Source organism: Apus apus, chromosome 10 (genome assembly GCF_020740795.1).
Source record: "Apus apus isolate bApuApu2 chromosome 10, bApuApu2.pri.cur, whole genome shotgun sequence".
Classification (NCBI taxonomy): domain Eukaryota; kingdom Metazoa; phylum Chordata; class Aves; order Apodiformes; family Apodidae; genus Apus; species Apus apus.
The window spans coordinates 13,974,921-13,996,503 of NC_067291.1; the positions used below are offsets into that span (position 1 = coordinate 13,974,921).

The 21,583-nt window shown below is 46.8% G+C and overlaps 1 protein-coding gene across 2 annotated transcripts in view; it reads left to right on the forward strand.

Annotated features, from left to right (window-relative positions):
- The window catches only part of NTRK3 (neurotrophic receptor tyrosine kinase 3), a 221,475-nt gene that overhangs the window by 98,966 nt on the left and 100,926 nt on the right, over window positions 1–21,583 (forward strand). For both annotated transcript variants that reach the window (XM_051628321.1, XM_051628322.1), the window contains exon 12: window positions 16,910–17,098. In XM_051628321.1, coding sequence (XP_051484281.1) covers window positions 16,910–17,098 — 189 coding nt within the window. The remainder of the gene's footprint in view (window positions 1–16,909; window positions 17,099–21,583) is intronic.

Genomic DNA, 21,583 nt, shown 5'->3' on the forward strand with positions numbered 1-21,583 from the left:
TTAATTCAGTCACTTGAAAAATATTATTAGATGGGTCAATAGCTCATATGGTTCCAAGTGTAGCCCATGGTGTTTCAAGTGATTCTGAAAGCTTCTCTTCTTTATTATTTTTTGGTTGGAATTTGGCCAAAAATATGGCTCAGCAAATGATTATGTACAAATCACTTCTTGTGCAAGAAACTTTCTGTTCTCACCCACTGATGCCCACTTTTAAAGGAAGCCAGCAGGATTTTATCACTCTACCAACCACCTGCTTGTTAGAAGAGAAGGTCCAAGACTTGACCAAGCTACCAAGAACAGACTTTACTCCCACCTGCAAAGTTATGACCAGTTGTGAATAAAAGGTGAAAAATACACCAGATTCCTCCTTTCCAAGCCTACCTATGACAAGCTATTGGCAGAGATGTGGTGTTTCATAGCACTACCAGAGATTGTACTGAGAGCTCTGCTAAATATAGCAGAGCTGTGCAACACCCCCATGTGCTGGACGTTCAGTCTGTTCCTCGCTGCTTGCTAAAGACCAACATGATGAAACAGCTTGTTCATGTTGATCTTAGGTGGAAGATGCTCTTTGTCTTTGTGTGTCATCCTTGTGAGGAGTATGTTTGGGCCGGACAGAATGTATGCATCCTCTGGTGAAGATCCATCTCAGCCATGGAAGAAAATACTGAGCTGACTGGGGAATTATCAGGAGATGGGTTTTCTCTGTGGTGCCTTCAGGTAGACACTAGCAGGCAGAACCTCTTCTGGATCCATGTGGGGTTTTTTTTGCCTGTTGTTTGGCCATTCTCTTTAGAAAATATGCTTTGGGAGAACTCCGTGCTTTCAGGAATATGTCTTGAGTGTCTTCAGGTCTCATCTCTCCCCTGTCGTGCCACAGCTGCAAATGAAAGGAGCTAGCAGGACTGCAGATTGATATCTCCTGCTTGCAGAAACACTTGTCTGGGGCTTGACAGGCTGCTCAAGGTTGCCTGATGTTGCAGGGTAAAGATGGAGGGAGCTGGTGAGCTGCATGCTTGTGCTTTATGGCCCTCCTGATGGGACAGCTAGGCAGCCTGGCATAGCAACAGCTTGGGGCATTTACTAAGAGATTTATGAGTTGGTAACTTTCAGAGGCCCTGAAGCAAAAGTATCTTTAATTACATTTTGATTCTCCCTCCCCCACCATCTCCTGCGTTCCCCCTCCCTGCTCTCGTCCCTGCTTGTGGTTTGTTTACTGAGACCCAGCAAAGTTTTTGGGGAACAGGTAGGAGCCTTTGAGGATTAAAAAGCAAGCAAGCAGATGGCAGATAGATATGATATAGCAGCCCCACAGCTGGCTCTGCCAAGCTCAGAGAGGGCTTTGCGATACAGTTTAAAGGTCCCATGGTAAGAGGTTCCTGTGTCCCTCTGCTCCAGACAGACTTGGCAAGGTGTCTGAGGGACTGATGGCCAAGCTGTGTTCATGTGCTTTCATTTGTCCAGCGCTCAGATCCTGGCATTGCCTAGGGCTACCTGGAGAGTGGGGGTGCTGGGAATGAGACAGCCTTCTGTTGCTCTGCGTTGCCTTGCTGTGGCTGACGTGCATCTACAGCCAGCCTTCTCAGAGTGGTGGTCCCCTCTAGAGAAGGAGCACAAAACCAGAGAAAAAGAGGCAGTCTCCGTATGTTATTTCATTTTTCTTTAAAAGGAAATTCTAGAAGAGTAAGATAAGAAATTGGCCTGCTCTTTGTCATATTCTGTCAATGAATTCAGGATGGATTTGCTCAGAGATGCTTCCTTGGAATTGCCTAGGACTTCCTCTATTTGCAGTCTTGTTTTGTGCTCCCTCCTCAGCCACTGAGCTGGTGGCAGTTGTCCCTACCCAGCCAAACTATGTCTGCCCTGTGAATAGATTTCTGCCAACCCACTCAGCCCTAAAGAGCTGTGGTTAAAAGGCTCTGAAGATGTAATTGTATCTGTGTAACAGTGATGATGTCCTTGAGAAGCAGAATGAAAAGTGGCTCTGTTCCACTACTTCTGCGGAGATTTGATAGCTGCTTCTAGAAAGGGGCTTGGTTGTGGTCCAGGTGCCTCTGTCACTGTGGCTCTCCCTGCCTCGTGCTGTTTTTCAGTCACAGGTTTGTGCTGCCTGCACACTAGTGCTGTGGTCCATGGGGTGTTATCAGCCTGATGGGTGCCTCTAGGCAGGTAAATTTGGGAGTCGGCTTGGCGGGGTCTGCTGCAGGATGCTCTGGCAGCCTGAAGTAGGCTTTGTGCAACTTGGTCTGATGCTCAGCAGGCACGTGCTACTCCCAACTACAAAACCACCAGCCTTGTGCAAGCTCCTTTTTTCTCCTTTGTTGTTTTCTTTTTTTTTTTCCTCCCCCCTCTTTGTTTTCCCCTCATCCCCATGCTGTGGGTGAGTATGTTGTTCATCCCACTTGCTCCTTCCTGCTCCATCAACTGTGCAGATGGAAAAGCCACATGACCTCCATGTGTCTTCAGGTCTGGCTTCTCAGCAGAGGTGTGTTGTCGTGCCTCTTGTCATGTGCTACGAAGCCATGGAGCAAGGAGTGTGTTTTGGAGGCATGGGCTGTGGGGAAAGGAGACAGTGCTTAGTCATGGAGGTAAGTGCCAAACACCTCATCTTTCTCTGCCCTCGTGGCTGACAGGCTGATGCCAGGCAGCTTCCCTCCCACCTGCCTTCAGGATGTTGATGAAGTAGCTTGGGGGTAGGATGTGGAATACGTGTAGGGAGGCAGGGATTTGGCTGGTGATGGCTCTTATGTTCTCATGCTTTAAAAGCTGGTGACTGAGGTTGCAAGAACCAGCAGAATCAAAAAGAGACTCTGAAGATCCTGCCTTAATGTCCCTCCATATTACCAGGCCATTGCATGTACCAGCCATGCCTGGGACAACTGTTTTGGTGCTCGGTCTCTTGTGTCTTTTCACAAGTCCTTTTTAATAGGGTTATTGCTGCCTTCATGCCTCCCTCCTGGCTATAGGAAGATGTTGGTTTTGGTTCTGCAGCTTCCAGGGCTGGCACTGTGTTCAGGTGCCTTTGGTCTTAACATGGAGCTGCATATGACTTGTCCCCGTTCCCTGGCTGCCGGCTGCAGCGTGTCTACCTGGTTCACGCCCACCCTTCATTTCTCCCTGGTTAGCTCCTGTCCCGTAAAGGACAGAGGTGGAACCAGGGGTGATTCCTGTAGGGAAGATGAGATACACTCTGCCCCAACCTCCGTGCTTGCTTTGGGTACCAGCTGCTCATTCCTCAGCTGTAATCAGCAGATGCTGCATTTCTGCAAACCAGCCTGATTTAACGGACAATTTATACTCTTGCTGCATAAAATCTCTCATCTTGAAAAGCTTTGGTGTCTGGCTGACGGGGCGGCAAGTGTCTGAGCACTTCTGCTGGGGGGCTTGCAGAGCAGGAAAGTGCAGGGAGGTTTGAGGCAATCTCCTTGCAAGGACTAAGAGCCCCCACCCTGGCATTGTCACCCCAGTGATGCGGTGACAGGTGGTGCATTTGGTAGTGCTGGTATTGAAATGCAAGTGACATTCCTTGCTGACCTCCAGTGGGAGCTGCGTCCATGCCTGGAGCTCACAGGTGAGAAGGGGAGTGTGCTGTGCTGTTTAGAAAGGGAAATTTCCCCAGGCCTTGGAGGAATTAATCATTTTATATGCTGGACTCTTACCTTCTGACTGATCTATCTGAATTACAGATTAACTTGCAGCGTGGGGACAGAGGAAGCCATTTCAATGAACAGCTCTCTAATTTATTAAAGGTTCAGGCTGGTGAACTGGCAATGCAGCATGTTCTCCAAGTGGGAAGTTGTTTTCTGTCTCCTTCCACACCTCCCAAACTGTTATCCCCTGCTTGTTTTATCTCCCTGTTCACAGGACCCCTCTCAATCTTGATGAGGGTCCCACCAAGGTAGATGGAAACCCAAAAACAGTGATCCCCACTGCAAAGGAATGGTCAGCTCCCACAAAGCAGTAATTTCTGAGCCTTTCTCTAGGGGTCACTTCTGTGACTTTGAAGCAGAACCACAACCTTTATGACCAAGGACTATATATTTTGGAGTAAGGCATGACATTAGTTGACCCAAAAAGAATTGGCCCCTTTTAAATAAGTTCTGTCTTCAGAACGTCGAGGGCTTCCCTCCTACCCTGTAAATCTACAACAGGCTCTTGAAAACCTGCAAAACCTCATTTCTTTAATAATTTTTCCCTTTAGCAAGTGTTGATCCCTGGATTTACAGCAGTGTTTGACACCTCCAGAGCAGTCATTGTTGTGAGCATCATGGGCTGGGGAGCACCACGGCTACCCAGACCCTGGCCCCTCTTCCTTTCCCAGTTGCTCAGCATGAAGGAAAAAGGATTTATTTGTTTGTTTGTGGATTTTTATGACAAGGACTTCATATTCCAGACTAATCTCATAATATTGCGAGAGCAGATTCAGGATTTAAACCATTATACAAGTTAAATATGTTTTGATTCTGCAAGCAACACACTATTTATCTTGGGATAGAATAAATCTGAGAGACTGATATCACTGCTGGAGATCATCTCAAGGAAGGCTGTGGAGGGGAAAAAAAGAAGGATGGACTCTCTGAGAGGCAGCAGTTTTAGATTTTCACTGCTCTCATGCATGAACTAAGCAAAGCTATGGTTGCAAGGACTTTTTGTTATTTTTTGACCATGTAAGGATTTATTTTTTGACTTGAAAGTAAACATCATGGGTCTGATTCTAAGTTTGGGTCTACAAATTTGCACCCTGAGCAAATGCAATTGCTTGCTTCCTGGCAGGGACTGGGCATGTGGGGCATCTGCTGGAAGTAAACCCAGTTCATTGGCATCTACTGCCTCAATGGCTGCTAGATATTTTCATAAAAATTCTGTTTAAAAACAAAAAGGTCAGAAGTTGACCAAAGATGCAACAACCGAAAACTATTTTTGTTTGAAAAATTACAAGCACTATTAATTACTGCATGAGAACCAGATGCTGGTACTGACCAGTTTAGTTTCATGGTCTAAGCAGGATCTTGAAAAAAAAAAAAAAAAAAACAAGAAGAAAAACACAGAGCAAAGAGAAACCATGTGCTGTGCTAGGTATTTTACATTTTGTGTGCTCCTTCATCTGAAACCTCTGAGCAATGGGCAGAGCGAGACATTTATTTATTTTTTAAGTGTGATTTTTTTTTTTCCTTTCTCTTGACAGAATATTAAACTGAAATAAGGAGGCCTGAAAATTAATGTCCTGTAATGACAGCAAAATCCCTCAGTGTCTCGGGAGTCTCATAAATTGGATATTTGGAAAGGGGATGCACAGCTCTCTGGGCTCAGAGAGGCTCCGGTTACCGCTGGAGAAAATAAACCTTCTCGGTGCAGGGGCGGCTGGGCTCTGGGGAGAAGGAGCTGGTGTCAGCACGAAGTGATGTGGCTGGAAGATAGCCTCGTCAGCCTAATTGATCTGGAGCCTTTGCCTTTCCTGCCAGGGCTGCCTGTCTCCTTACCCATAATCCCCACCCCTTTGATGGCCCGTCAGGAATATGGGACTTGGCCCAGTTTTACATCCATCCAATAACATTATGAAATTGATAGTGACACTTCCATTGGCACTAATTTCTGTAAGAGATTGGAGCCAGAGGACAAGCAGTTTGCTTTCATGGTGGCTAAGCTTTCCAAGTAGATCAAGATAACCCAAGACTGATCTTGAAGTGGACAAGGCATGGGAAGGGGAGTGGTGGGAGGGGGTTGGAGCCAGCTGGTGGACCCGGGCAAGGAACTAATGAGAAACATGTCCAACACTTGCCCTCAGTGAGTGACAGTCCTGACTGGTGGGATGTCTGTGCTTCTGGCTTGTACTGGAGAGCTGCTGCTGGAAGGGCTTTCTGTCCATGGATAGTGTTTATTAAGCAACATTAGGCATCAGTCAGGAAAACGTTCATGCACAAGGGCAGTAGTTGTTTCAGCTGTGGCCTCTGAGAGCTTCACTAGTTCTTGCTGTTTTGGTGTATTTCCTAGCACAGACACAGGTTCCTTCTGCTCCACAATCTTGGCTTAGGTCAACAATCCAGTAGCAGGCTGGATGTGCTGGTCATGGAGCTGCCAATGGAGCCCCTCACTGAGAAATCACTGGTGGCCCCCTTCTCCTAAGAGAGTTCCATGCTGAGCAGGTTAGATATAGTGACAAAACAGTGGGACAGGCTGCCCAGAGAGATTGTGGATCTCCTTCTCTGGAGACGTTCAAAACCTGCCTGGACGCGTTTCTGTGTGACCTACTCTGTGGGATCCTGCTCTGGCAGGGGGGGTTGGACTAGATGGTCTTTTGAGGTCCTTTTCAACCCCTAACATTCTGTGATTATGTGAGGTCCCCAAGCTTTCACCCAGTGCTGACCTCAGCATTGAAATTGATGCAGTTGCCACGGCCTTCATGCACACCATTTGCATGGTCTCTGCTGGCTAAATAGAGGATAAGACTGAGGCATGGCTTAAACCATCTCTGGTTTTCTCTCCATCTTGCAGCTGTTCAAACAAGGTCTGGTTTGAGGTGAGGGAGAGCATCACCTCAGTGCTGAGCTGGGGTTAGCAGAAGATGACCCTTTGACTCCTTGCCAGGCAGCCCTTTCTCCAGCCTCATGCTGTGTTTGCATGTTCACCCAAGCAAGGACTCAGGGAAGAATGTTTATCAGTTTGTCACAGTCTCACTCTGTGGTGGCTGGAGGCCAGGAGAGCGGATAAAAGCCTTGGTCTGATGATAAATTGGAAATGCAGAAAGGAAATGTGTCTGCCCAGTGCTGAACAGGCAGCCCTGCTCTGGGCTTGGGTGTTTTTGCGGGGTCATTCAACCCCTGGGTGCTGGATGTTCATAAGGAGGTGAAATGACCTCAGGGCCCCATGTGAGCCCCTGGGTGAATACAGCCATGGGGTCCTGAGGGTGTGGGGAAAGCAGGTACTGTGGCTGCCTTGCTTGTGTCCCTGTGTTGGTGTGACTGTCTCCTTTGCTGTGCTTGGCAGCACCTCTGAGCACGCCTGGATGTCCATCAACCCTGAGCTCACCGCCATCCACTCGGGAAGGGGTTTGAGAGAGAGAGTATCTCCCTTTTAGCAAGTGCTGACATGACCCAGGGTTCTGCGAGGGTGTGTTAACACTGCACTTACACAGACAAGGTGCCTTCCTTCAGGAGACATCTCCATGTATGGAGCAGAGGAAGAGCAGTGATTTGGTTCTGCAGGTCCTGAAACTTTCCACTGGAGGAGCCAGGAGTGAGAAATTGGCTGCCTACCAACAGGCTGCTAGGTGCAGAGGTGCCAGGCCCTCCTGTAGGCAAGCTATAGGAAATGCTGCAGTATATAAAGTGTGTCTTGCCAACAGAAGAGATTAGAAAGCTGATATGATGTTATTCCGATTGATTTTGCTGTTGTATTTATACCTGGAGGTAAAGAGCAGACATACTGGAAATCAATCGACCCTGTGCTCTTCCCCACTTCCTTTCAATGAAATGCTTATATCATTTTTATGGTGTGTCTGTGATAGGGATGAGAGAGCCAAGAGATTAATAGGTACCACTGAGGCCTTTACCCAGCAGCACCCCGGCCTTGCAAAGCCTGTTCTGCTCCGGAGTTCAAGGTGCCCTCAAGGTGACATATCAAGGACTTAATTTGGAAAAAAAAAAAAACAACAAGAGGCAAATCTCTAGTCAAGAGGAAGAATGGGGGGGAAAAAAGTTAAACTGGAGGTTTTGGGGCAGGCAGGATGGGACCCAGCTCTGGATCTAGGGTCTGGGTGCAGCAGGATGATGGAGGCCTGGGGGAAGAAAATAAAGTTTGGGTTTCAAATGGAACCTGTCCAATAAAGATGGATCCCTTTGTACTTGGGAGATAAGGCAATGAGGACTTTGTTTTGCTATCTCATTGTGTGTCTGGTACCCACCAGCTTCCCATCCTGTCCCACCAGCCCCTTGTGAGCCTTGGCCTGGGCAGGAAGCCTGGAGTTTGGCTGCATGCAGATGCCACATCTCCAGGGCTCCAGCCACTCCTCCCATCCCATCCTGGTGTGTGTTGCTTTGTGGTGGGAGCTGCTGGTGCTGGCTCTGCCACACCAAGATGTCATCTTACAGAGATAGATGTGTTGGACCCTGGCTGGCTCCTCACATCCTACAGGGAGTTTGCATGACTGGCAGTGGGAAAAGTCAGCTTGTGACCTGCAGATGGAGGAATGATGGAAGGTGACTGGGCTGGGTGTCAATGGCACTGGCACCTCCAGATAAAATACCATCTTCTTCCTTGCAGTATCCATCCCCTATCATCTGGCTTAGTTAATAACTTGAAAAGACAACAGATCCTCATGCTGCAGGATCCAAGATGACCTGGTTACTCCTGTGCACTGTTTGCAGTCCCTTTCCTGGTTATATGATTTCTGAGTTGAAGAGATTTGGTATTGCTGAGCCAGGAGCTTTAAGCCTAGATGTAAAAATTCCTGCTTTGCCTTCCCATGGGTACTGGCTGGCTTTGCTGTCATGCATGGCTCTGGCTTGTCAGGTTCCTTCCCTTTTTAATTATCAGATTGTCTCATCGTTTTTACTGTAAGCGTTTTCTCTTGCTTGTTCTGCTGGATTTATGCATTTGTGCTGTCATATGCATTGACTTTATATTTTATGTGATTTGATCTTAATGTTTCCATTCCTGAGTGTGAGTGCTTATAGGATTTGTGTCTAAATTCAATAAATAAACCTGAGAAAGGAGAAGGAAAGGACATGGGAGGAGGGGAAGATGTCTTAGGATCCTGTGCTCCTGCTGGGAGTTCGAATGAGGCTCCATACTGGGACTGTGAGGGTGGCTGGAGACTGGAATGGGCAAGGGGAAGATGGACAGGGTGGCTGTGGCTCCTCTGCCCTGATGTAGCTTCTTTTTCTGTGAGGGATGCCTTCTCCCCCTAAAAACACCTGAAAAAAAAATCAGAAGAGATGGAAATGTCAATATGTAAAGAGGAAAAAAAGGGGCTTTTATAAACGACAGCATTCTGGCAGGCTGTTTCATCAGGAAAGAAAGTGCTTTGAAGATCACCCACTGACAATGGATCTGACAGCCCTATTTTATACAGTAATGCATCTGCAATTTATAAGAGAGTGGGAAGTGGTAGCAGGGTGGGGGAAGAACCATGTGTCCAACCCAAGCAGTGATATGTGCAGGGACCTCAGGCTTGTCCCTTGCACCCCAGAGGTCAGTGGGATCTTCAACTCTATGGTCAGGGCCCCAAATCAATCATCTTGTTTACAATACGGGAAAATGGGTTGCTTCTTGGCTGTTTTCTCCTGCCTTTGTTGTGGAAAGGGTGGAGATCAAGGATTTGGAGTAGATCTCTTTGAAAGCTCAAATTTATGTTCTTGGAGTCTTCATCTGCTTGCAAAGCTCAAGGATGTGATTTTTTTTTTATGCATGCTATGTCCTAAAAAAGCTTATGGGAGGGTCTGCCCCCCATCGGTCATGGCAGAGGAAGAGTTGACACCTCTGCAGGCTCCACAGCTGGCCATGGCATGGTTTGAGCAAGAGACATTTCCTCCGGGCTAGCCTCTCCAGTGATGTCTGCCAGCTCCCATGGCATGCTGCAGGGGTTGTGCAAGGTTGTGGGGGTAACCTGGGGTGAGCTGGGGGCAAAGGGTCAGAATTGAGCTGTACAGGTACAGGAAAAGCTGCTTGGACCTCATTGAAGTGTTGTTGACAGAGCAGGCACACAGAGATGGAATTAGTGGGGGTGTCTGGTTAAAGCCCAGCATTTTGTACAAGTTGAGGGATCTGCTGCAGCTCAGGGGAAGAGGCACCATGTGCTGGACCACCCGTAGTTGGGATTGGCAGCCCTGGGGTGGAGGAGGAGCTGCTGTTTCCCACTGTGGGAGGACAGAGGGTGGGCTGGAGCCCACGGCAGGCTGGTTCCAAGCAGGTCCTACACAGGAACCAAGCACTGGCTTGGCCCCGTGCCCATATCTGCCAATAAAAATTAAGAAATTGATTTCCTTTTGTTTGCCTGACAGGACGAGGCTGTCTTTATGAGACAGTAAATGCAATCTTGCTCTGAGCATGGCTAGATTTTTAATTGTATTGGTTGTGCTTTCGCTTATTGTTTTATGAGCTTCAGCTGCCTTCCTTGCTGGTGCAGAGCTCAGCCCTGGAGGAATGGTTTGATTTCAGCTCCTACAAATGGTTGGAATTTTTAAAATAATTTCTTATTATTTCTTTGTTTTCCTGATAAGCTGAACTTTGGGGTTAGTTTTCTATCTGCATTAAAAATAAATGTATGTGTACGTATAGCTCTGAGTTGTAAAGCTAGGCTGGGAGATCCTGCCTTGGAATTATGTACTTGCCAGTAGGTGACACGGGCCTTAGAAGAAAAACGTTTAAGATGAAGATCAGGGAAATATGGAAGTGCTAACTGAGGTTTGAAGTCAGAGGAGGAAGGGATTTTTATATATTATATATATTGGAGCTTAATGTTGATTGCTATATTAAATGTATGGTGACCCACTTTACTAGGAGAGCATTTTTTTTTGTAGTTATGGGTCATATACAGTCCCTAATTAAGTAGGTTAATTATATGGCTCTTTTATATTACACAGACAAAAGTGGATGACACAGTTAGCTCTTGCAGTGATCATTTTTGATCAAAAAATTATGTTCTGAGGTAAAGCTCCCAGAGGCATAGGTAGTGAGAGGGAGATTACCCTGCAGCCCTGAGCATCATTGCTCTCTGCATCAGCAAACTTGATTTCTGTCCTGAGCATCTGACCTGAGATGTGGATCACAGACTGGTTTGGGTTGGAAGAAACCTTAAGGATTATCTAGTTCCCACCCTCAGGCCATTGGCAGGGACACCTTCCACTGGACCAGGTTGCTCCAAGCCCCATTCAACCTGGCTTTGAACACTTTCCAGGATGGGGCATCCAAAACTTCTCTGGGCAACCTGGTCCAGTGTCTCACTACCCTCACAATGAAGAATTTCTTCCTTGTATCTAATATAAATCTGCCCTCTTTCAGTGTAAAACCATCCCCCCTTGTCCTATCACTGCAAGCCCTTGTAAAAAGTTCCCTCCTCAGCTTACTTGTAGACTCCCTTCAGGCACTGGAAGGCCACTCTGAGGTCTCCCCAGAGCCTGGTCTTCTCCAGGCTGAACAGCCCCAACTCTCTGGATGAGGTTATCCTTTCTGAAACCACATTGGAGAGACCACAGCCCCATCCCAGCCCCGTGCTGCACCCACGGTGCCTCAGATGTTGCCCAAACCTGGTCTGCACGACAGGCGAGGTCCCTGCTTGGAGTTTGTTGGGAAACATCAAAAAGGAAAGAGTGCTCTTTGCTTTGGGCTGTTTGGTTACGGGTGAAAAGTGCTGCAGCCTGGGAGGTCTCTGAGTCAGATCCTGTAGCTAAACTGTCCTTGAAAGAAGTTTCTTGAACATTTCCCTTCCCAATCTGGCAGTGGCTGAGCCCATGCAGCATCCCTGGGTCATCTGTTCTAGTGCTCAACCATCCGTGCTGCCAGGCATTAGGGAAAACACTTAAACCCTAATCTCCCTCAGTGCAATTTAAACCTATTATTTCTTGTGTTATCCCCAGTGGACACGAAGAACAGCTATTATATTTCACTTTGCTGCAACCTTTTACGTATTTGAAGGCTGTTATCACGTGTCCTTTCAGTCTTTTCTCCACATAAAGCATAATTCTTCCAGTTTTCCCTTGGAGGTCATATTTTCTACACATTCAATCTTTCTTGTTGCTTTAGAGAGGTTATTATAATAGCAAGCTGGAGTTTTTGTTGTTTCCTCACCTATCTGCCTCGGAGCATTCATTATGTTATACATGAGTATGAAGTGACCATTATCTTATCTTCTCTAATCTGTGGTTATTTAAAAGTACCTTATATTTCTGATCCTATGTTTTATCAGAAAGTATAGCTCTTAGCCTTAATAAATAATTTACCATTATATGATCAAGTAAGCAGGGGCTCCCTAAGCTATTTATTATTTTATTTTTCTTAAGTAACAAAATGTCCATGTGATATTGTGAATGAACCAGGTGATTCACAGACATGGACCAAAAGGTATATCCTATTTCACAGAGTTTCCAGATAAACCAGGAGATAAAGGAAAACACCAAAGCCAGCTCCAGTTCAGCCACAGGGAAGAGTGATGAATAGAGAATGATGGGAGATTTTCTGAAAAGCAGAGATGTGGGGGCAATCTGGAAGAGTATTTGCTGAGTGTTTGCAGAGATGGTATCAGGATGGAGACAAAACAAGAAGAGCTGGAACATTGGGCTGGATGGAGAATAGCCTGACTGGGAGGCTGGGGTGAAAAGAGGGTGGAGATGAGGCTGTGAATGGTGGTTGAATGAGGCATCTTTTCTGGGAAAGAAGAGTTGGCTGTAGAGGAGATGAGAGATGGAAGAACAGCATTGCTCCTTGTGACGTTTCCTAAAGTAACATTTTCAAGCTGCCTCACTGCTCTTTGGTGACCTTCAGATTCATTTTGATCCTAATTTTCTGATCATCATAGGTGACTCTTCCACTGGTGTTGTGAAGGGGCAGGTTGGCAGTGGCTGTACTGCTGGGCTAGAGCAGGGGCTGGCTGCCTCTTCAGCTAGAGGTAGCCTTGGGACATCCTTAATCTCCCCAGCCTTTCCCTGCAGCTGTCAGTCCATCACTGATGCTGACATTGCTTCCCTGGCAGGAAACCTGCATGGGCTTAGCACAGAGAACACCTAAACTCTGTCCTTGCAGGCAGTGTGGGTGCTCCTGGCTGGTGAGGGCCCTGCTTGGATGGAAGGAGAGCCATCGAAAGGCTTTCAGAATATAGATGGGACACATTTGATGCTCTGAATGTACAAAGGCTTCTTAAAATATTAACAAATAGACTCTTTTTATGTCTAATATCCTCAGTATGTTTGTTCATGGCACAGGCTGAGTTATTCAGAGAATCAGCTACTGCATCACTGTTTAGATTTTAGATTTCAGAGGTGCTCAAAGATATTTTATGTTGTCTTTTAAAATCATGGGATAGTACATCAGGAGTTACCCCAGGCTAGCCTTGACTATTATTCTGCATTTTTACAGGACAAAACTGGCTTCTTTTCTATGTCTCTCTGCTCATTTCTCTGTCAAATAGAGGGTAATCCTAATTCTTAAAATTTGTACTGTCTGGTTTCTTTTTTTACCCATTTTTTTTCCTTTAACCTTGCCTGGAAAATGCACTACTGAAGCTGGAGAAAAGTCTTCCAAATAAAGCCACTCATCAGCATTTTTAGATCAGAAACTCAACCTCTTCACCTACTTAAGAGCAAAAAAAAATATATGCTCTTGTCAAGGTAAATTGAATAAGTTGAAGTCCAGGTAGCTGCTTTGTTTCCAGGAGTTGCTAATGGCAGCATGTCAGAGCAACAGTCAAACCTATAAAATTGATGAGTGACTGTTAGATATTAGTGATGACTTTAAACTTTGTCTCAGGGTTGTGTGGTGAATGCAGGACTTGTCTGAGTCACAGAGTGGCTGGTGCTGACAGGGAACTGGATCTCTGCGCTGGCCAGCCAGAAGAGATGGGAATGAAAGGATGAAAATGATAGAGACATGACTTGTAGGAGTTAATATTGTCCAGATTTCTAGAACTTCCTCTCCACCCCAAAAGTTAATTGGAGAAGCTTGGAGAAGTCCTCAGCTGTAAATGATGTATTTAATCTAATGATATGCTGTGGAGGATATTGGGATGAATAGGGCAGTTATGTTGTAGTCCCTGCCAGCTCAGTGCCTGCTGCCATCAGAAGCTGTTCAGAAAACTTGACAGCCTTTGGCTGTGTTCTTCACTTTTGAGTGAACACCTTCAGACTTTTGAGAATGTACTTTACTTTTTTTTTACTCAAGATCTGGAAATAGTCAGAGGCAGTAAACTGTCCCTGGATTATTGCAAGGGTAGGGTGTACTTTATGGGGTGCACTATTTCTGTGCTGTCGGGGCTCCAGCCACCTTAGCAGTTCTTGGGGTTTTCCCATATGTGCGGAAATGGGACGGGGCTGAGATGGTCAGAGCATCAGAGTTCAGTTTTGAGCGTTGGGAGATCTTGTACATGTCTAAACCTGGCAGCATCAGCTTGAGCTGGATAACTAAGAGGCTGAGACTGTTCAGAGGACCCACAGTTTGCTAGGGTATGGGAGTGCAACTGTGGATCAGCTGAGACATGGTTACCTCTTACCCAATGGATCTTGGGAGATTTGGGGCATGAAACTAGGGATAACACATGTAGAAAATCCTCCTAGGAAAAGAGCTGCAGAAAAAAACCCCTGTGTAGTGTAAAGGTTGAACTCTGGATATGATTGTTGACAAGTAAATTGCCATCAGAACTTTGGGTAAGAGATACTGGCTGTGCTTAGTTTCACAAGTGCCCAACCTCCTTGATCATGCCCTTGTCTTTTAGATGTAGCTGCTTTAGATGATGGCTGCTTAGGAAAAGCAATAGGCCCTCAACAGCCTCTCCCACCACTCCACTGCAAGGGAGATCTCTCCTCAAATTATTTTCGCCAGTCTACACCAGCTGGTAGTTATATGCCTTGTTTTTGAACTGCATCTTGAAATGCAGAGGTCTCCCCTTCCCACCACAGCCGAACCAACCAGCAGCACAGGGCACAGCCAGAAGGGTGTGAGCACCACACAAAATCCAGTCCTCCTAGTTTGCATGCACAGACTTGACAATGTGAAAGAACAGAAGTCATTCAAAATGAAATTGCCTGTTTGCTTTTTTGTGTTTGGGGAGGTATGTGTGTAGTCCCAACAGAGGCATCTTGCGGCAAGAGCTGAATTTTGCCTTTGGAATTTTGCCTTTGTGTCACAAAAACTGGATGTCACGTGGGCCCAGGGTGTAATGTGTAAAAAAAAAAAGGCAAAAAAAAAAGCCAGAACCTGCCAGAAGGAATTCACAATAAAGGGAGAGACTTTTTTTCCTTTTCCTTTAGCACCTGTCACGGCTGCTAGGATGCTGTTAATTATACAATAACTTTATTACATCCCGCTTGGAAGAAAAAAATGATACTTGAAGCTCCAAAAATGAGCAGCCTTTAGACTAGTTTAATGCAGACAGAATGACTGCACAGAGCCAGTGTTCACCTTGTCCTCCCAGAAGGTCCGGAGAATAAAATGGCTTGAAGACTCCCCTTTTTGTTGTTAGTGCTACATAATAATGTAATTGTACAATTAGAAGTAGATTGCTGATGGCAGGGAGGTATTTTCTATGTGATGTAGGTGGAAGACAGGCTTCTCTGAATAGATTTGAAGCCTCAGTGCTGCATCTGTGCTCATTTTTGCTTGAGCTTCTGATGGCCCCTGGTAGCATCTGGACAGGAAAAAAGGAGCATCTCTAGTTGAGTGTAGGTTTTGTTCTTGTGAATATACAGGGGAGGTCATCATGGAAGCTTGCAGTGCTGTCCCCACACTGCCCAGCTCCTCAGGATCCCATGCTTACACATGAACAATATGATGGCTGCAACATGGATTAAAACGTTTCACCTTGTGAAGGAGGTGTTTGTGATGTTGACTGGCAGGTTGGACACCAGGATGGGCGAGAGAAGATGGAAGTGAGGAATAATGTATTAAGGCCTGATGTCCCCTGAGGTTTCCCGCTTTGGCAGCTGATAGCAAAGGCTGAAGTTGGAAGGTCTAAAAATAAACTACAGCTCAAGCCAAAACCTGAGATACAGCTGAATATTGTGAAATAGCTGTGTGTGGGAAGCAGACCTTGGCTCTCAGGTGTGGATGTTCTCTCCTTCATCACTTTATTCTGTCTATGGGAACAAGCCAGCCAATGGTTATGTCAAGATTGGTGCAGTGATGCTCTTGGGCACAAACACTTGGGTATGCAGAGCCTGGCTGGGGCAGAGGCTGAAGGAGCTGGAGCATGGTTCCTGGTTGACATCTGCAGGATGGAGAGCGATGTGGGTGCATTTGCTGATGTTTTGGACCTGTTCTGTAGAGATAGACAAGGATGCATAAGTGGGTGCTGTGGGACTTGGAGGCACATGGACTGGCCCAGGGGGGCAGCATTTGTCTGGGGTGCTGGTAGGTGCTGAGGTTCTTGGGGAGTAGGAATGCATTCATTGGCCAAGGAGGTGGGTGCTGAGGGCTCCATGTTCAGGGAGCAGCAATTCTGGACTTTGTATGGGGTCAGTGTAGGGGCTTCTTGTTCCAGTGAAAGCAAATAATAAACACCAGAGAGGCTGTGGAGGGATGAGAGACTCTTATTGCTCCCATCTTGGTGGGATGACTACTTTGTTTCATTTCCTTGCCTGTCTGATGGTGTTGTGAGCTTTTTGGAGTAAGGAGCAGATGTTGCCATTTGTGGTGGTGGTGGGATGCAGCATGAGCTAAGCAGGATTTACTTCAGTACATCCTGCAGTCATCAGCCTGATCAAAGGTCTTCGTGTGTGTCTGTTCAAGCGCAACTGGAGGAGGGGAGACAAGATGTGTGACACACTGGGCAAGAGAAATGTCGTAAACTTGGGTTTGGGAAACAGATCTTCTTTAGGGATGATGTTTGTCCAATCCAAGCTTGGTTATGAGTTCTGCTAAGTTCATGATGCCAGGGTACACAGACACCACCACAAGTTATCTGCCTTGTGACAGCCCTGGTAGAGGACTGTGTGCAACACTCACCCCTGCTCTGGGCTCACCTGTAGCTAATTTAACCCCTGCAGCATTGTCATCTTGGTACCCCAAAATTAGTAAGAAATCTTGACGTGTCTTCCTTCCCTTGTGAGCTGCTTGGGGGTGGGCCAACTGCCAGGGGTGCTAGGACAGGCACCCTGTCCAGGGGCTGGTGGTGATCTACTGCCAACCCACAGTGAGCCCTACCCTCATGATCAGTAGGTCTCATGTCTCCCCTGTTTCGCCTGACAGATGTGCCTATTGTTTGCAGGTCCTGTGGCAGTGATCAGCGGAGAGGAGGATTCAGCCAGTCCCCTCCACCACATCAACCATGGCATTACAACCCCCTCAACACTGGACGCTGGCCCGGACACGGTGGTGATCGGCATGACCCGCATTCCTGTCATTGAGAACCCCCAGTACTTCCGACAAGGTCACAACTGCCACAAGCCAGACACGTGTGAGTGCCCAATCAGCCTGGAGCCCCCTATGAGGACATGGGGACAGGCTGGGGGGATGGGGAAAGGAGGGAGAGGTTAAGAATATGAGGAAGAAGAGAAGGAGGTTTTTGAGGAGAGTTGGTCTTGGTATGGTCCAGAAACCAAAGTGAATCTCAGGTCTCAGAAATCACAACATACATGTAGGTGTTTCCAGAGAAGATTTTCCACCCTCACCTTCACCTCCCTTCACCCTCCCTCTGCCACCCACCAGTCACCTTTCCCCCTTGCCTGAAAGTGCCATTTGAAGTTGGGCTCTGCCTTGTTGGCTCCAAATGTGAGGTGCCAGGCGTGAGCAAGTGGTGTCCAGGAGCACGGGGAATGGATGTGACCCCTACCTGGCTGGGGAAAAGACCTGCCTCCCCTTCCTCCTCCAGCAGTTTCCCAGCCATGGGGCTGCCTTCTTGGATCCCCACAGGGCCAGGGAGGAGCTCAGGACACAGATGGGACAGATGTGTGGAGATAAATAACAGGAGGCTTAGATACTGGGTGTCTTGTTTTCATGGGCTTCTGTAAAGCTTTTGCCTCTTCCTTATAAAAATCTGGGTTGTAAATTGGGCTAATTAGACTAGAAGATGACAATCAAATGGTCCTCTTTGTTTTGCATTCCTAAATTCTGAAAGTAAAAGGGAAGCACCAGGCAAAAGGATGCTTTTCCAGGAGACCCACACCATGGTGAGATGCAGCCCTCCCCGCCGTGTGGCTCACAGCCTTTAGTTGAGCTCTCCCAGTTGAGTTCTCTCTCTTAACAGCTTTGAGATGCAAACCAAGCAGTACAGGAGGTTCAGATAACATTCCTCTCCTGTTATTGCTCATCCTTTTGGTGTGTCTTGGTTCCAGGTAGAACTGGAAAAATAATTTTTTGGAAAAAAAAAAGGGAAGAGGGGAAAAACCCACCTTGTGCTATCTCCATGGTCCAGTCAGAAGCAGGGAGTGCTGCACTGGAGTCACCTCAGCTCTTTCCTTGGCTGCTTCTAACTCAGGAGTGCAGGAGGCATATCTCAGGCCCTGGAAACAGGGAGGAGGCCAATCTCCCAACCTGCAGAAACCCATCTTGGCAGGAGCACCCTGACCCCTTGGCCACCACTCCTCCAGTCAGGGGAAGGGGGGCCACAGCTGCTGCTCCTGCGGGGCTGTCCCTCGGGCACTGTGAGCCGAGGTGTCCCCAGGACAGCCCCCTTGAGCACTGTGAGCCGTGTCACTGTGCTTCACTAGCCAGAGTGATGGGGTGTACCCAGGGAATTCTGCCCAGCTTCCCTTTGATTTTAATTTTAGTGTGCTAAATTTGGTCTGTTTGTAGAGAGGGGAGGAGGAGGGCGGTGATTAGGCAGAAGCGGAGAAGCTGAACGTAGCGTGGTTTTGTTGTGCCGTTAATGATATATTTTACATTTCTTATAGCACCTCATCTCAAAATGATTTACAAACTCTGATGGCTTTGGTGGGGGTGGGGGGGCTTCCCCCACTTTTTTTTCCTTGTGCTCTCTCAAATCTCTTTAATCCACGCGCCGACCATTTCCATAGGCAGGTGCTGTTGCAGCTGTGCTGTAGCAGAGCTTAAACCTCAAAGGAATTAATTGTGCTCAGAGCATTTGCCCTGTAGGGCTTGTCAGAGCTGGGCAGGTTGCAGGGGAAGTTGCTCGCAGCAGGATTTGGTGTCAGAGTTTCACCTGGCTATTTGATTAGGATCTGAAGAGTTTAGAGAGATGCTTGGGGGTGGCATCTGGAGCTGTTTCTTCTGTGGAAGGTGCCATGAGCGAGAAATGCAGCACTAGTGACACATTTGGAAATACATGGCAAATCACCACCTCTGAGCACCACGTAGCCCAGAGCTGCAAGGCAGCAGGGCTGAAACCAAACCCCACACATCCTGTGGGTGCTAACAGGAGACAAACCACAGCTGGATACTGCCAGGCTGCAAGCCTTTATATTGTTTTTCAATTTGCTTTCAGCCATGGGGCAAAATCCAGGCTTCAGGATATCAGGCAGGGTTGGATTTGGTGTGTCTTGTATTTTAGTCCCCAGGACTTTACTTGAGCAAAACTTCTGACTTCACTAGTGGCTTTGCTTGAGGCTGGAAAGTTTCAAAATTCACCTTTTAAAATAAGCATGCTCTGGGGAGCTTTTGCTTTAAGGGGTTTGTTTTATGTGATGTGCTCTGCTCAACTTAAACCTGAGCTGGAGAATATTTGTTGCTCCTGTTCTCCCCTTGGTTTTCATGCTGGAGGGTTTTTCTTTCCCCGGTGCAGAACTTGGACACAACTCTTTACCTGCTGTCACTTGTAGAGGGAGCTTCTCTAGGCTGGGGAGTGCCTTGTTACCCAGCTGAGCCTGTACTGATGTGAGCTGTCACCTCCCTCCTGCCACCCACCTCCTGCAGAGCTGCCATCCAGCTGTGAGCAAAGGTGCTGCATGGCACCCAGCATCTCTCCTTTGTACTGAGGAGTTGCTAGAGCAACGTCTTCAGCAGGCAATTTCTCTCTCCATCATGAAGCTTCCTTCCTTCTTCCAGCAAGCATCCCTGTGCTCTTGGATGTTGTCTGGGTGGAGGACAAGCCGATACCCATTATGTGCTGCCACAAGGAGAGCAAATTCTATGTGCTTAATGCAGTATTAATAGTACATGGATGTGATATAGATTTCTGTCACACTCTATACTAGCAAACATCACTTATCACGCGGGGATGACGGATGTTTATTCCCAGCCACTTAGCTCCACATAATGGAATTGCAGCTGAAATATGGAGAGCAGCTCCCGTGGAGCTGCAGCCCCTCTGGCTCCTGCTGCTCAATGCTGTCCTGTGTGCTCTTCTCATGAACGTGTCCTCAAGGACATAGAGACGTGGTCCTTGCTGGGGATGTGCTGTCTTCATGTTGATGGGATTAAGTGTGCAGGAGCCAGCCCTCACCTCTGACTTTGCAGGATTTTTGTGATTTTCTCTTACCCCGTTTCTGCTATTGCCTGATTTAGAGGAGCAGAGTGGGCAAACTTAGTGCTGGGTCCTCTTTCCTTCCTGGCTGAGGGTTTCTTGAAGAGCTATTGAAGAAAGCATCACCCTGTTTTCTCATGATGAAGCACTGAGTACTTGAGAAGATGTTCCTCCTGTCCTTACATTCTAACTCCATGGAATGCTGGGTAGCACTAGAGTTTGCATCCTGTCCTTGTTGCAGCCATCCTGAGTTCTACTTGGAGGTTTAAGAAAAGAGCTTGGCAGTGGGAAAAGTCAAACAATAAATCAATTTCAGAAGAATAAGCTAAAAAATTCCTTCTGATATTTTGCAAATGGAAGAGAAATCAAGTAGCATATCTGCTTGGCAGATGTCAGCAGGAGGAGTGACAGGTTGTGTTGAGTTTGCACTGCTCTATATTTGGAAACGAACAGAGGAGGAGAGGGGAGAAGAATGGGACTTGTTGTGGAGTAAGCACTGTGGATAGAATGTGATGAGGAGATAGGATGTATGACCAGATAACTTCACCCCATCGTCAGAGTTTGGTGATGTGAAACATGATCCAGTCTACCCTTACTTTTGTTCAGAAAATGCCTGTCTGTCCTTCTGGGCAGGAAAAGTCAGCTCATTACAAGCAATAGCTCCTGATCAGTGGAAAAAAGGGACCATCAACTTGAAACAAGTTCACAAGGCTGTTGGTAGGACATAATTTTCATACTTATGCTCCTTGGCAGTAACAGCAACTTTTAACCTTAGCTCCATCTCCTCATGTTCAGGATTTGAACTTGCAAAATGGGTAATTATGAGTAGCTGGAGGTTTTTGTGGTGAAAGACTGGTAATGTTTCAAAAGAAACATTTTGGAAAATTGTTTTACTTTAATAGCAGTAATTTATTATCAGCACAATGCATCAGTCAGAGATTAGTTCTTGGATCTGATCTCTCAAGCTTTATTCAAATGTCACAACAGTTTTGCAGTTGTTCTGTTCCCTCATATTTCTTGTCCCTCCAAAAAGTTCTTCTCAAGAACGACACAAATCAAGAGGAGAAAAAAAAAAATCTAAACCCTGATGGAGAAAATTAATCTGAGGGGCAGATTCCCTGTCTGCCTCCCAGCAGTGGATGCTCAGTTCCTACCAGTGCTGGGAAGCCAGACTTTTGGGGCAAGTGTTTTGATTTTGGTGAAGGTTGTTGCCAGACACGACCAGAGCTGGCTGTGTGTTCCAGGACTGGCACAGTCTGGGGACTGGGATGTGCTCTCCACATGGGTGGAGCAGTCGTCCTTCCATAGACTCCTAATGAGGGTTTTTTTTTCCAACCTCATTTATTACAGGCTGCCCTGACATAATTACATATTTGAAGTTAGTAATTACACGTATTCATGCTAATTAAGTAATTAGATATAATTACACTAACTGTAAATACATGGTAATCTGCTAAAAAGTACTTCAGAAAAAAACAAGGCAAATCACACAACAAAAGAGCCATCAGGACTCTTTCACTC